General features: G+C 39.3%; 1 protein-coding gene across 1 annotated transcript; it reads right to left on the reverse strand.

Annotated features, from left to right (window-relative positions):
- Positions 1-1718: 1718 nt before the first annotated feature.
- Positions 1719-16460, reverse strand: LOC113054727 (uncharacterized). The gene is made up of 8 exons (XM_026220486.1): positions 16193-16460; positions 14236-14274; positions 13445-14002; positions 12416-12460; positions 11532-12194; positions 11051-11080; positions 10274-10957; positions 1719-4005 (listed from the first exon to the last, which is right to left on the reverse strand). Exons 1-8 carry the CDS (start codon positions 16206-16208, stop codon positions 2063-2065), a joined length of 3978 nt encoding a protein of 1325 aa, XP_026076271.1. The 5' UTR covers positions 16209-16460; the 3' UTR covers positions 1719-2062.
- Between the last annotated feature and the right edge of the window lie 78 nt (positions 16461-16538).

Here is a 16538-nt window from a genome sequence, read left to right on the forward strand (position 1 = left end):
ATTTTTTATAGCTCCTGACTGTCACGGGAATGGGCAGGTAGGAGATGTTCACAGTTTGATAAGCATAAAAAATATCACAGTGAATGGGGCTAGAGGAGTTGGGGGCTAGAGGAGTGGTTATGAACAAAGGCAGAGTTTCTCTGTGTCTGGAGAGGATCATTTCATTAAAAACTTTTTAATTAAGTTGAGCTCAAATCTCACTTTTAGTCAGCAGCGAGTGTTTGAAATAACATGATTCAATATGGATTATAATCATCAAACACGGCAGAAATATTTATAAGCAATGCAAACTATGCACGCTATCCATTAACGTTACCATAGTAAACATGGTAAATGTGACCACTTGAAGAGATCAGACTTCAGCTTCTTATTATGTATCACAATCATGTATTTATTTAGTAAAATATTTGAAGGAATGAATTATCTATTTATATAGCACTTAATTGCGTATTATTGTACACTCAAAGCACTTTACAAACTTTACAATCATGTGGGGGGTCTCTCCTTAACCATGACTAGTGTTCAGCATCACCTTGGACAGCAGCGACAGGACAACGACGCCAGTGTACTCATCACACACCAGCTACAGGTGGAGAGGAGAGAGAGAGAGAGAGCCAATCAAGTGGTTGGGGATTATTAGGAGGCCATGATTGACAAAGGGCAAGGGGACAATTTTTACCAGGACACTGGGGTTACACCTCTACTCTTAATGAGAAGTACCATGGGATTTTAAATGACCACAGGGCCTCAGTTTAATGTCTCATCCGAAGGACAGTGCTTGTTGACAGTATAGTTACCATAACTAGTGTAAACATGCCAAATTCAACCGCTTGAAGAAATCAGACGTCAGCTTCTTATCCTTTATCACAATTTAGTAACACATTTGATCTGTCATTCTTCTTAAAAGTTTAGTGCTGCATAGCCTGTCTTAATTATGATAATGGTTTTTGTTCAGGAGGTTTTATAAAATATAGAAATTATAATTCTTTCTAAATGTGATGTATATGCTACTGTGACTTAAAATAAACAGAATCAGACTCTACTGAATAGCAGATTATGTTCATACTGCTTTATTTCTGTGACTCATTTTCAATCCTGTTACATTTATTCATTATGATCAGTCTATCACTTACTATAGTAAAACAACGATGCTTTTGGATTTAAATATTTAACAAAGCATGCAAACAAACAGACGTTTTATGTTCATTTGGCTAATTCCAGTGACTTATTCGTTTTCTGATAACTTCTCTTTGTTGGTGAAATGATGGGGTGGCGTCATGTTTTGTTCATGAGAGGCGTGTAAAGGGCGGGTTTTAGTGAAGCGCAGTGGAGCTTCTTGCCCCACGGTGGAAATGCAGAGCAATTTTGGCCTTGGTGCTACAGGTCCATTTGAAACACTGGCTTGCACTGACTTGACAGTGGAAATGTAACTAATGAATGTTTGTGTCTTACCCTCCTTGTGAAGGGTGTCAATGATTGTCTTCTGGACAACTGTCAGATCAGCAGTCTTCCCCATGATAGCCTAGTAAACCAAACTGAAAGACCATTTTGAAGGCTCAGGTAACCTTTGCAGGTGTTTTGAATTGTTTAGCTGATTGGCATGTCACCATATTCTATTTTGTTGAGATAGTGAACTGGTGGGTTTTTGTTAAATGTGAGCCAAAATCGTCACAATTAAAAGAACCAAAGACTTAAACTACTTCAGTCTGTGTGCATTTAATTTATTTAATATACAAGTTTCACAATTTGAGTTGAATTTCTGAAATAAATGACATTCTAATTTATTGAGATGCACCTGTAGATGTAGAAGTGAAAACAATGGGGGAAGAAAATAATATTGCAGTATTTGACATTTTTATGTAATACTGAAGTATGCAAGCAATATGAAAATGCCAATATGAAATGGTTCAAAACAGTATCAGAAAAACTAAATGAAATCTTTTTACATTTTCTCATTTTGTCAGCAAGGCAATTCTAATCAAACAGCTTAAGGTAAGTTAATATAATAAAAATTAACGGAAGCATAAATGTTGTTGGCACTCATCTTTATGCTTGAAATCAATCACATAATGATACAGCCTGGTTTATTTTTCAGTTTTTCAACTTGTTTTTGTAGCTCTTTTATTTCTTCTCCTTTCTGTGCATGCAGGTGCTGATAGAGTTTTTCCAGTAATTCCTGTTGTTTCTGACGTTCTTCCAGCATCTCTGTGAGCTCCTGAACCTGCTGATTATATCTCTCTCTGAAATCATGCAGTTCTTCTGCTTGTTTTCTGGCTTCATCTTCATGTTTCCTCTTCATCTGTTTTATTTCCTCTTCATGTTTCTGTTTCATTTTATCTCTCTCTTTCACTTCTCTTTCTATTCTCTCTCTTTCTCTTCTCTTTATCTCTTCTTGTTGTTCTTGTTTCAGATCTTCAATCATTTTTTTCCATCTCTTTCTTTCTTCTTCTTGTCTCTCATCATCTTCTTGTTTTCTTCTCTCCCATCCCTTTTTTCTCTCTCGTTCCAATTGTTCATAATGTCTTTCAATTTCAGTTTTCTTTCGTTCATATTCTCTTTCTTTATCTTCTCTTTCTCTTTTCTGTTTCTGTCTCTCATCCTCTATCTTCTGTTGTTCTTCTTCTCTCTCTTTTTCAAATTTCTTTCTCATTGTCTCCATTTCATCTTGTTTTTCTCTCAGCTGTTCCTCATGTTTCTCTTTTCTCTTTCTTTCTTCTTCCTCTCGTTCTATCATCTGGCGTTTCTTTTCTTCCTCCCATTCTCTCTGTTGTCGTTTTATTTCTTCTTGAGTCTCTTTTCTGTCATTTTCAGCCTCTTTTATTTTTCTCACCCATTCTTTTCTTTCTTTCTCTTCTTGTTCTTTTTTCCTTTTTTCCTCTAAATCTCTCTTTTTCATTTCTTTTTCTTCTTTCATCTTTAACTCTGTTATAACACGTTCTTGTTCTTTTTTCATTTTTTCTTGATCTCGTCTGTATCTCTCTTCTCTCTTTCTATCTTCTACTTCTCTTTCTTTTTGCTGTTTTTCATACTGTGATCTCTGGTTTTCAATCTCTCTCTTCATTTCTTCAATTTTTTTAATATATTCAGCTCTTCGCTGTTTTTCTTCTTCTGATCGTTTCTGGTTTTCCTTCTCTCTTTCCTTCTTTTCTGTTTTTTCTTTCTCTTCAAACTCTTTTCTAAGTTGTTTCTCTTTTTCTCTGAATTGATTCTCCATCTTCATTCTCTCCTCATCTGCTCTTTGTTTCTCATCCTCGAGTCTCTTCAACAGGATTTTCATGCCCAGCTCATATTTGGCTTCTAATTCTTCTCTTTGAATCTGAACTTCTCTTTCTCTCTCTTTCAGTATTTCCTCCATTCTCTTCTTTATGGACATCTCAGCCTCCTCAAACATGCTGTTAGTGAAGTATCGACCCTGATTACTGTTCTTCACCTCTTCTATCATCTTTAACAGTCGGCTCACTTGAGTTCTGTCTTGTTTTTCTCTGTTATTGAAAGCCAAGAATCTGTTTCCACAATCTCTGATCAGTTTCTTGACCTCAGCATGGTTTCCTCTCTCCACATAATCTTGTATGGACTCATCATTAAGTTCGTCTCCTCTAGTGAACAGAACGATGCTGAACTGAGCAGCTTTTGGACCGAAGATCTTCATTATCAGATCCACAGTGTCTGCTTCTTCCTTGGTGAATCTCCCCACACTCAACACAATGACAAACACATGAGGTCCAGGAGATGAGAGTGAAACACATTTCACTATTTCATCGACCGCTTGTTCATTTGAAAGTGATGTGTCAAAGAGTCCTGGAGTATCAACCACAGCTACTGATCGACCATCAACCTTACCAACTCCCTTCTTACAAACAGTCGTCACTGAATCCATGCTTGCTTTACTCTCAAACTCATTTCTTCCTAGAATAGTGTTTCCTGTTGCACTCTTTCCATTTCCTGTTCTCCCAATCAACACAATCCTCAAACTCTCCTGATCATCTGAACATTCAGCACCTGAAACTAATGCATGTACATGTGTTAATATCATGTGGTTAAAAGCACAAGCTACACATTCAAGTGTTACACTTCTTAAAGGGATAGTCACTCTAATAATAAAAATTTGCTGTTAATTTAGTCACCCTCAAGCCATCGAAAATCTAGGTGACTTTATTTCTCTTTAGCACTCTTTATACTAGCACCTAAAACATGAACACACCACATCTCAAGAGCCCTCAGTCTCACTGAGGCTTGTGGTTTTGCCCCTGTTCCCTCCATCTCTCTCAGTTCTAGGTCTGAGTATTCTGGTTTGAACAAGAACGGCTGTGCATAAAATTTCCATGTCATTTCTTTCACATAAAAATTATCAGTTAACTTTTATGTTGTGAGCTTTAGACGCTGTTACTGCTGATGAAGGTCTGCACACAAGTCCACATTCTCCATTGTAAACAAAAAATTTCAGTATTTATGTGTAGTATGTGCCCGCACATACACAGAGCTGGGTAGATTACTTAAAAATTGTTATCCATTACTGATTTCAAAATACATGTTGGGAATTGTAGTTAGTAACATAATCTAGGTTGCTAACTTTTCAATGTATTCTGACTGTTTTTTTAATTACTTTTAGATTATATGTAGGGTGCTGGATGTCCTGCTAGAAACTTGGGAGGATGGACCTTCAGAAAGTCGAAATGAAATACAATATGTGCTGGACATGAGAACAAAACTCCACACCTTGGGGTGGCTGTAGATGGAGAATTTGTTACAGGCCCAGGATAGGCAAAGCCAGCTATATAACATGGGAGCCAGACTACGTTAATTTGCACAGGGAGAAAAAGTTCTTGTATTGCTTCCTACGTCTAGCTCACCCTCCACTTGCAAGGGATTTTGTTGCAGTGCGAGCTCTATCACAGCCAGCAGGCTCCAGAACATCGCACCGATGAGGGTTGCATCTTTCTCATCTGCACCCTGCTTATGGGAAAAGCGCTGGAGTGGGCAACGGCACTGTAGAAAATCCTGCTGTGATCTGATTGGCTGACTGTGTCTTGATAAAGAGCACCTGTGGCCCTTACTAATTATGTTTCAGTCTCCTTTTGTTTGAACCAAAAGCTGTTGTTCAGACATGGCTTGTGTGGAATCGTTGCGTTGTTGACTATAAACCAACAATTACCATCACTGCCATCTGTGAAATGTCTATTCCTATATGTCAGCACAAATAAACTGGGAAAGGTACTTGATGACTGAATGAGTTTTAATGGACCCACCATTCCAGTAGCAACAGCCAAATCAGCCTAAATTTCTACAGGCACTGTGGTCAGGAGGTCAGCTCACGTCTATTACTTGTGATGCATTTGTCACCCTATTCAGGGGAAGTGTTTGAGCACCCAGCTGGAGGAAAGGATCCAGGGGAACTGTTGCTCGCCCTGCGTCAAGGGAATTCCACTGCAGCGGATTACACTCTCTCCTTCTGTATGCACGCCGCTCAGACCGGCTGGGGGGAGGTTCCTCTCAAACTATTGTATCAGAAGGTTTTGAATGTGGAGCTGCAGGGAGAACTTGCTTGTTGTGATGACGGAAAGACCCTCAGTCAGATCATGGAACTTGCCATCTGGCTCGATCATCTCATCCGGGCTCGCCGCACTCCGGTCAGGACCAGCCTGAGTTTCAACCTGGTATGCACCTCAGAGCCCGAGCCCATGCAGTTCGGATACACCCACCTCTCCAAGGCAGAACGCGAGAGGAGAAGGCACAATCATTTATGCATGTACTGCGGTCAGGCTGGTCATTTCAGGGCTTCCTGCCCAGTGAAATCCACTTCTTGTAACCCCGCTGCGGTGAGTTCACGTTCACTCTCTTCTAAAAATGTTTTATTTTTCTAAATTAGACTCGGGAGCTGCTGGAAATTTTATTGACTTAACCTTTGCAAAAACTCATCAAATTTCTCTCCACTCTTGTGAACCCCCCCTGTAACAGTGACAGCATTGGACGGTCGCCCCCTGGGAAAAGGGGAGCGGCAGTAACTCACACCACCTCTCACCCTCAGCATCGACTCGCAACATAGGGAGACCATCCAGTTTTACACTATTCATTCGCCACTTCATCCTATGATTCTGGGGTTTCCTTGGGTGGAGAGACATAACCCGCAAATTTCCTGGTCAGAGAGGAGGATTATCCAGTGGTCTTTGTCTTGTCTGAATAAATGCATGCCCACTGTCCAGGGTCCTGAATTGAGTGCCAGCTCCTCCGTGGACATTTATCTACAGGAGATCCATCCATGTTTACCATCATCTTGCCCAAGCATTCAGCGAGCGTGAAGCTTCACACTTACCTCCACATCATGCTGTCGACTGTGCTATTGAGCTCCTGCCGGGAACCATGCCGCCGCACGGTCGAGTAAACCCCCTATCTCAGCCAGAGACCGAGACCATGAATTTGTACATTGAAGAACAGCTTGCTAAAGGCTTTATTACCCCTTCAACATCGCCTGCTACTGCCGGTTTCTTTTTTGTTAAAAAGAAGGATCGGGGTCTCTGACCGTGCATAGACTATCGGGGTCTCAATGAGATCACCGTCAAATACCGCTATCCACTCCCTCTCGTCCCAGCTGCCCTTAAAATGCTCCGCACAGCCCAATATTTCACCAAGCTCGACCTACGAAATGCATACAACCTTATTCATATTCGGGAGGGTGATGATTGGAAGACGGCGTTTTCTACAACCTCCGGCCATTATCAATATCGGGTCATGCCGTTCGGCCTTTCCAACAGTCCTTCAGTTTTTCCAGCGTTTGTCAATGAGATCTTCAGAGAACTGCTCAATTGGAGTGTAATTGTATACATTGACGACATCCTGATTTATTCAGACAACCTTGAAAGGCACGTTCAGGATGTGTGATCTGTTCTCAAGCGCCTCATCGAGTACCAGTTGTATGCAAAGATACAGAAATGCGAGTTTCATCAAACTCGGATCTCGTTCCTGGGTTACATCATCAGCGCCGACGGAGTGGTGATGGATGACAACAAGGTACAAGCGGTGGTCAACTGGCCTCAACCCACGTCAGTGAAAGAGCTACAGCGCCGCCAATTTACCACAGATTTTTTCGAAATTTCAGCATGATTGTGGCTCCTCTCACTTCTCTACTCCAAGGAGGAGGAAGACGTTTCCGCTGGTCTTCAGAATGCACTGCGTCGTTTGAGAGTTTAAAGAGGAGATTCACCACAGCACCCATTCTCCATCACCCAGATCCTGAGAGAGAGTTTATTGTGGAAGTGGATACTTCTAACACAGGCGTGGGTGCCATCCTGTCACAATATCATGGTAATCCAGCTAAAATGTATCCTTGTGGTTTTTATTCTCATAAGCTGAATGCAGCAGAGCACAACTACGATGTGGGCGATCGAGAGCTTCTGGCGATGAAGGCCGCCTTTGAAGAGTGGAGACATTGGCTGGAGGCGGCGTGTCATCCTTTCACTGTGTTTACGGACCACAGAAATCTGGAATATCTCAAATTCGCTAAATGTCTGAATGCTCGTCAGGCTCGTTGGTCCCTCTTTTCTCCAGATTTTATTTCAAAATCACTTTCAGACCAGGTTCTAAGAACGGCAAGCCAGATGCTCTCTCATGCCAGTTCGACAGTAATCATGAGTGTTCTGAACCAGTCCCCATTCTGCCCGCCTCTCTCATTGTCGCACCAGTGCAGTGGGATATCATCACGGAGGTTTCTACAGCTCAGCAAAGACATCCAGCACCCCCGGAGTGTCCGGGGTACCGCCTCTTTGTTCCTCCCAAGCTCAGCGACCGTGTCCTCCAAGGGGTTTATTGCATTTCCAGCGCGGGGCATCCAGGTATCACAGCCACCACTCAGCTAGTCTCCAATCACTTCTGGTGGACTTCCCTTCGAGCTGACGTGATCAAATTTGTTCATCAGTGTTCCACTTGTAACATGGTCAAGTCTTCTCACCTGAAACCAGCTGGCTTCTTACAGCCTCTGCCGGTGCCACAACGCCCTTGGTCCCATATCGCTTTGGATTTTGTCACGGACCTTCCTCAGTCCCAGGGTTTCACCACCATCCTCTCGGTAATTGACCGGTTTTCAAAATCATGCCGTTTCATCCCTTTGTCTGGTCTTGACACAGCCTAACAGACCGCCAAGGCCTTCCTCAATCATGTGTTTCAGCTCTTTGGCCTTCCTGAGGATATTGTAACTGACCGAGGCCCTCAGTTTACTTCTTGTGTGTGGAGGGAACTTTGCTCGAAGCTCAATATTAATGTTAGCCTCACCTCGGGCTACCATCCTCAGGCCAATGGGCAGGTTGAGAGGTTGAATCAGGATCTAACTCATTTCCTATGGACCTACTGCCATCAAAATCAGCAGGAGTGGAGTCGTTTCCTTGTATGGGCTGAATACACTCAGAATTCCTTAGTTAAGCCTGCCACTGGACTGACACCTTTTCAGTGTGTCCTGGGATTTCAGCTTCCGGTCTTCCCGTGGGCGGGCGAGCCCTCAGATCTCCCCGCGGTAGATTCCTGGCTTCGGCGCAGCAAGGAATGCTGCTCATGTGCATTTAATATCAACACTATGTAGATCAGAGGAGACGCGGGGGTCCCCGGTACCATCCCGGCCAGTGGGTGTGGCTTTCAGCCCGAGATTTCCGTCTCAAACTACCCAGCAAGAAGCTATCCCCTCGCTTCATTGGTCCTTTCAAAATTCTGCACCAGATCACCCCGGTCTCATTTAGGTTGGCTCTTCCTTCTCATAACAAAATCTCACCTACCTTTCATGTGTCTCTTTTCAGCCCCGCAGTCACCCCCAGGAGAGCGGAGGTCCAAGAGGGGAACACACCGGTGCAGAATCCTCCTATTGAGGTTGACGGCGAGGAGGCCTACCAGGTGCAAGCGATACTGGACTCCAGACGTCGTGGCGGGGCTCTACATTACCTCATTGACTGAGAGGGGTACGGTCCTGAGGAACGCTCCTGGGTCAGGTCTCAGGACATCCCGGACCCCTCTCTACTTACCATCTTCCATCATGACCATCCTGACCGACCTGCTCCCAGACCCCGAGGAAGACTTTGTGTGCAGTCTGCTGTTCTCTGTTTAATTACCTGTATTAATAAACTGCTGCAGATGGATCTAACTGACTCAGCCGTTTCATCACACTTATTACACTTACGGAATTAGAATCAATCCTAGAGATGGCAGTAATAGAGCCGTCCCATAGTAATTAGGCAGGCCTGATAGTTTTTGTACCTAAAATAGACAGTTCCATCCAATTCTATGTGAATCATCGTAAGGTGAATGCTGCGTTGAAATTCGACGCATATCCAATGCCTCGGGTTGATGACTTGATTGGCTTGGTATAGCTCGATTTTATTCGATACAGGATTTGACAAAAGGATATTGGCAGATCCCCTTATCTCCATCATCCAATGAAAAAACAACCTTCACAATGCCGTTTGGATTACACCAGTTTGTCATGTCTCCATTTGGGTTGTTTGCGGCACCGGCCATGTTTCAGCACCTCATGGACAACATCTTATGGTTTACTGGGGTTTGCAGCAAGAGGGAGCGGTTGGAGATGAGCAGTGAGTAAGTAGGTCAAGTGCAGAATGACATTCATCTGCTTCTAATTACAGTGATTGGCGTGGGGATATCGTAAAAAAGCCATGGTGATACTAAAGTGGCAGAGATAGAGCAAATGAGGACTCGTGGGCTGACTCAATGCTGTCTTGGACAAGTATACAGCCAATGTTCTCTGTGTTTATGTTATTTGATGCATGTGATCTCGTCTATATTTATTGTTTTGTCATATATATGGCTTCTATACCAGAGCACATACACACACGTCATGTGCCGGATGTTGGACATTGCGTTGTATAAGAGGTAAAAAATTATATAAATAATTTTCAGGTTCTTCCACATGCCAATTGTTTTGTGTCTTTACACATCAATGCCACAAGGTTTAATTTGGTTTTGTTTGTGTATGTTTTATGACTCTCAAAAGCCTTGATTCACATTCAATTTAATTATATGACTGACAGACTGCAACGGTTTGAGTTAAAAAAAAAAATCTTTGTTTGTGTTTTACAGAAGAAACAAAGTCACTTACATCTTGGATGCCCTGAGGGTAAGCAGATAAACATCAAATTTTCATTTTTGGGTGAACTATCCCTTTAATTATGAATCAGATAAATATTGTTCTACATTAACAACAGACTTAGAGAACACACATCATTGTGAGCAAATATTTCTACATTCTGATGATGAAGCATAAGCTTAAAAAAATCCTTACCTTCTGACTGAAACTTCTGCTTTAACTCTTTGATCTCATCCTCCATTTTCTTCAGTTTCTCTTCATATTTCTCCTCTGTTTCATGTCTGGCTCTGTTCTCTTGAACTTTCAAATACATCTGAAGTGAATAGGGTTCAGTCTTCATGTTCTCAATATAATCCAGTAGTTCTGGGATCTGTCTTGAGCTTTCATGCTCTTTTAAACCCATCACTCTGTACCGACCTCCACAAAGACTGATTAACCTCTGAGATTCTGGGCTGTTTATAAACTCTGTATCTTGTCTTTTAACAGTGCCTTCACTGATAAACATTACCATGAAATGCTCTCTGGAATAAAAGTTATTCTGGATCTCCTCTATTTCTGCTTTGACTTCATCAGTCAGTGGACCAACAGGAACAATGAGGAGAAAAACATGAACTCCAGGTTGACAGAGAGAAAGGCAGTGCAGAGTCTGACGCATCACTTCCTCCTCTGAGAGACGACTGAGAGCTGGAAGCTCTATCACACTGATCTGACGACCATGAATCTTCTCATCTTTCTTCACACACTCTTCACTGCTCTCTCTCTGATGTGAAGATTTTATAGTTTTTCCACGTAAAAGTTTGGACACATAGACTTCAAATGTTGGATCACTTCCACACAGAACCAGGTTCAGCTTCTGTTTTCCAGAGTAATTAGCTGGCACTGAAAGACATATTAAAAACATTAGACTTCCGTAAACAACAACCACATTTTAGAATATGAAATTCTTAACTTCCAATAGTTTCGTCAACTTACAGTTGGAGCGAATCCACTCTCTTATATCAACTGTTTAAAGAGAAAGAAAAACACAACTAAATGTTTGAAAATTTAATGTCATTACAAATTTAAAATCTGCAATCATCTTTCATATAAACTGTTTTGTTTTTGTTACTTTGTTACTATTCATTTTATTTTGTTATTTGATCCAAAGCATTATAAAGCTGTTCTCTCTTCTCCATGTGTTTTTCAGTTTACATTATACACATGCACACTTTATTCAATGAGAATGATTAACAGTACAGGTTTTGTGAAAATCTGTCTGCTGGAATCTTTCCAGGACAAAGGACACAGGTCACAAGTTTAACAACAGTAACAAAATAAGTGCTTCTCATAGTCAAATTGATATGAAAGCTCTTGCCATGTTTTGTTTGGAAGCTTTTTTTGTTTAGTAAAACGTAGTTTTGTTTAGTTATTCTATTTGATTATTATAATAAGAAAATTAATTCTGAAATCGTACTTAGACTTCCTTCACTTCTCTTGCTCTGTTCGAGTTTTCCATCATCTTTGTAAAAAGAATGCTCTTTGTATTTTTCCTCTGATCTGACTGAACCATGAGATCTTCGCTCTTCATCCACTGATGTTCCTTCAGCATCATGAAATATTTCACATGTGAGGTATTCTTCCATGTTCTCCTGAAGTATCTTATCAGTCCTATGGAATATGTCAAATTGCCATTCTGGGTTTTCTCTTTCAAACTCCAAATGTCTTGCTCCACACTCCTTTATTAACTGATGAATGTACGAGTCATCTCTCTCTTCATCAGTCGTGACAACGATAGAGCGTTTTATCGCTTCTCCACTGAATTTGTTGAGCACATGTTTCACTCTTCTCAGGTCCTCCTCAGTGAAGTCTTTATATTGCAGTATGATTATGAACACATGAGGTCCTGGATCAGATTGATTCACACACTCTCTCACTGTCTGTGTGATCTGATGATCTGAGATGTCAGGATTCAGCAGATTAAGAGCGTTAATGACTGTGACGTGTCTGTTCTTCACTGTTTCACTGATTTTCAGCACATTGTGCTGCTCTATAAGTGCATCTGTTCCCAGGATTGAGTTTCTGACTCTGCTGTTTTCTGATAGATTCTTCCCCAGAAGAACAATCCTCAGATCACACACTGGAACACACAAGAACACATGCATATTTACAAACACTGAAAATACGTAATATTCTGTTTTTAATTAAGGAATGATAAAAGGCGTGGCTGTTATTCATATAGGCTAATTGAATTAATTCACAACAGAAAGAAGAACAATTCGAAATATTTAGAATATATATATATATATATATATATATAAAATCTATGGTTTTAATATAGCTATAAATTAATGAACTTACTGCTAGGGCGTATTCCTAAACTTTGACTTCTTCGCCTTAGCCTCTCTGAAAATAACATCACCCATATAATATCAGATGTGATAAATATGACAATAGAATAATGGTCTGTCATATTAGGTAACTAAATAATGCAGGACAAATGAAGATCACTATATTAACATTTCACTAATACGGAAAGAAGATTAACCAATCAGTAATTAATAGCAAATTTAGAACTGTTACAGTTCATTATTACTGAATGGGATTAGATATATTAAGATTATAAAGATTTAATGGTTGCACTTTATTTTACAGAACGTGTGCTTACATGTACTTATATTGTACTTACAGTGTATTTATCTAAGAAAGTTCTGGTAATACAAGGTAACTACATGGGGTATGGTTAGGTTTAGGGGTAGGTTCAGGGTAAGTACCTAGTTATTACATAGTTATTGTAATTACTATAATAAGTACATAGTATGTACGTGAGGAACAGGACTGTAAAATAAAGTGCTACCGATTTAATAATGAATTATGCATCTATAGAGAAACCTCAAGTTTATAATTAATATTAACCAAATACCTATTGCTTATAATTAGTAATAGTTCAGAATCCTTAATGAAACTACTCTCAGTGAACAATGACTGATTACCTAATAATGAACTTAGAAAATGCTAAATTCATAATCCTAAAATCAATAATATTTACTGATTAGTATGTTTACAAGTTAAACAATAGTTTTTGGTAGTAAGCAATGTGATAACGCTACTCACTGCCCTGCATTACTTTCTGTATAGTTTGTTACCATTATTTAACACATTTCAGCTTTGGCATTAAAAGTCAGTAACCTTTGGTAGATAGAATACATACTTGGAAATCAAATAGGAATATTAACATGTGCATCATCAATTTATATTACATTTATTTTGTAAAAAATTACCAAACTAAACATTACTGGGTGAACCTTTTAAATCAGACACATTATAATAATCAGACTGGTATATGAACACATTCTTCATAGCAGTAGATAGCAAGTGTAGAAGACTTACTGCGGTCTTCTTCATGCAGAGATGAGATCTGCTGTGTCTCTTCAACTACACCTTGACTGATTATTTCATACACTTTTTGAAGTATTTGAGAGTGTTTTGTATTTTGTGCAAGTTGAAGGCATCCTCCTCCACATTCTGTAGATATTTCTTGAATATATTCATTTTCAAATGTATGTTCAGCGCTGCGTGTCTCCTCATCAGTAGTCAGAATCATTGTGCACTTCATCGCATGCTCACCAAAGCAGTTCAACACTGAAGGCAATATGTCTCTATTCTTCTGACTAAAATCATTGAGCTGCAGCACCAGTATGATCACATGAGGCTCTGGAGGACACAACTTGGACACGTATTGTGTTATTTCTTTAAGTCTGAGTTCTGGATTGAGCAGATGAGTTGCGTTGATGACTGTGATGTTTCTTCTCTCCACTCTTTCCGTGAATGTCTCCACATCAGGTTGTGGTGTTTTCTTCCCAAACACATTTTTATTGAATATTAAGTTTCCCACTCTGTTGTTTTCTGACTCATTTTTCCCCACCAGGACAATCCTCAGATCACTCACTGAAACACACGATACATACTGTACATACATGTCGTCAAAAGGAGTTTTACCATTTTCATTACATAATACTGACTCAAACAAACAAACAAGCGTTTTTGAGAATAAAAATCTTTGAATTAACATGCAAACATTAAGTCTGGTTTAATTATTTATGGTTTAGATCCTGTATCCAGTTATTAATTAATATTAATAATATGTTTTTGTCAATCATAATTTGTTATGTTGCACTTACTGTTGGGACTATCAGTTGGGCTTTGGTCTCTCTTGCTTCCTATAAATGAAAACAAACAAATAAATTAATTAATTAATTAATGCTAATTAATATCTGCATTATTATCTTACTGACTAGAACACATTACAAAGACTTTTTTTTTTTAATCTGAAACTGAGTGTTCAAGTTACTATCAATTTTACTGTTTGGGATTCATGAATAATTTAAGATGTAATACTTTAAGACCTCTGTATCAAAATGTTAATTAAAATCAGATTCCCTCTGTATTTCTTGATTGTAGCTGAACCACTGCTAGATCAAGTACGACTATGGATAGAAACAGCCAAGTTTTATTATTTTTTTTTATGTCTGAACAATGAAACTTCCTGTGGTCAGAATGATTGCTGAACTGTGCCCAACCCTGCGTAGAAAAAAAAAGGAAAAGAAAAAAAAACCTTGGTCTCATGGTCTGTACTCTCTTACTCTCAGAGAGCAAGGAGCTAGACAGTTTGTCAAGTCAATCTAAAGTGTATATATATATAACTTTATACAAATGCAAACTGCTTCAGAGTTACAATAAATGTGAGCAACACAGAAAGCTGTTTTATAATCAGTATTTTCATTTCGACAAAGCAGCTCAACACGACTGTCAGTGAATTAAGTGCTTAAATCAGTTCAAGAAAAAGACAAAACTACTTAAGATAGTTTATTGCACCAAAAGTAATTTGTAAGGGATCATTAAATATGTTATATGTACACCTGAGTTCACTAGAATAGATGCACCTCTGTAAAATTATCATTTAAAAAGAAAATACAATATAAGAATTGCATTTTGTATTGAATGCATACTTCGGGTTATGAAAAAGTGAATAAACATATTTCAAGTTACAGCAGGCCACGTTTCTCTTGAGCACACTAAGTTTGTCATCAGAATGACATTAGCAACTAATGTAGGAAACCGCAGATTAAGGTGCGTAATCAATTGCTTGAATGTACAAAAGCAATCGCAACTTGTTCAAGAGAATGAGAAACTGGTTTTATGATGTGTATAAATGACTAGATGATGTGCAGGTTGTACAAGTAGTTTTGAGAATTTCATTTCTGATTTGAGAAATGCACCAAAGTGACTCAGAAAAACTAAATAATAAATGTACTAAAGAAATATTAGATATGAATATATATATATATATATATATATATATATATATATATATATATATATATATATATATATATATATAATTTTCACACATGAGCAGACCTACTTGCATAATTAACGAAACGCATTTAACGAACACTTACAAGCGCGCACTTTGGCAGAATTCAATTCAAATAGTCAACCATTATTTAAGTAAAACTGAGCATCAGAATTGACAAATATGTTAAGAGAGAAAAACGAAATGTGGAAAATGCCAGCGAAGGAATCATACAAACTGGAAAAGTGGTAATAACAGTAGTGATGGTGAGAGAGCTGGACTTTCGGTTTGCCCCGAGACTCACTCGAGGAAGTTCAGGCAAAAGGAAATACCCAAACTACGCAGCAAACATCCTTAATTACAGGAATGTGAAAAAAGAAAAAGAAAAAAAAACATCACGAACATATTCGAACCGAATTGCACAAAATTGGTCAGCTCCCGATAGCATCAGGTGTTTTGATTATGGGAAGTAGAGTTATTTAAATGAATGTCGTCGATTAGATATCGTAATATTTAGGCTATAATGTTATAAATAATGTTGATTTGTACTGGTGATATAATAGGCTATGTAATTTCGGCTTTATGTGTGCGGACCGCGAGACTTGCACTTGGACCATAGAGTGGCTCAGTGGGAAAAAGGGTTGGGATCCACTGCCATAAAGCACGGACTTATGTAATGTAATGTTAACAGCTAAAATGAACTAACGAGCGTTTATACCAGCAATACTGTAAGGCAGGGTCTGTACATAAAACACATCAATTTGTTATAATTTGATACTCACGCAGATGTTGTGCCATTTCTGCCTTCAAGTTTCTAAATCCAACGAGAAATCTGATAGAGGAGAAAAACAGCGAGGAGAAAAATACATGCGCTTATCAGAAGAGACTACAACATAAAGATTCAAAACTCGAATATTCGCGTGTGATTAATTCTGCTCTTGTAATTAAAAGCTCAACCCAGTTATGGCGTTATTTTACTGACAAATCTCGAGAGCGCATTAACTACAATGGAAGGGCGCGAATCTCTCCGCTCGCGCGCGGATTTCCTTTGCTCCTATGGCAAGGAAATCCGAGCGCGAGCGGAGATTAGCGCTCGTGCATTGTATTAATGTGTTTTCGCGCTACAGT

The sequence above is a fragment of the Carassius auratus genome, chromosome 3 (assembly GCF_003368295.1).
Source record: "Carassius auratus strain Wakin chromosome 3, ASM336829v1, whole genome shotgun sequence".
Classification (NCBI taxonomy): Eukaryota; Metazoa; Chordata; class Actinopteri; order Cypriniformes; family Cyprinidae; genus Carassius; species Carassius auratus.

Excerpts from the sequence above, each read along its gene's own strand:
- LOC113054727 (XM_026220486.1), bottom strand. Across the intron at positions 12,195-12,415 it reads TTTAGGAATACGCCCTAGCA|TGTGTGATCTGAGGATTGTT; the intron begins GTAAGTTCATTA and ends TGTGTGTTCCAG. Across the intron at positions 4,006-10,273 it reads GCAGAAGTTTCAGTCAGAAG|TTTCAGGTGCTGAATGTTCA; the intron begins GTAAGGATTTTT and ends TACATGCATTAG.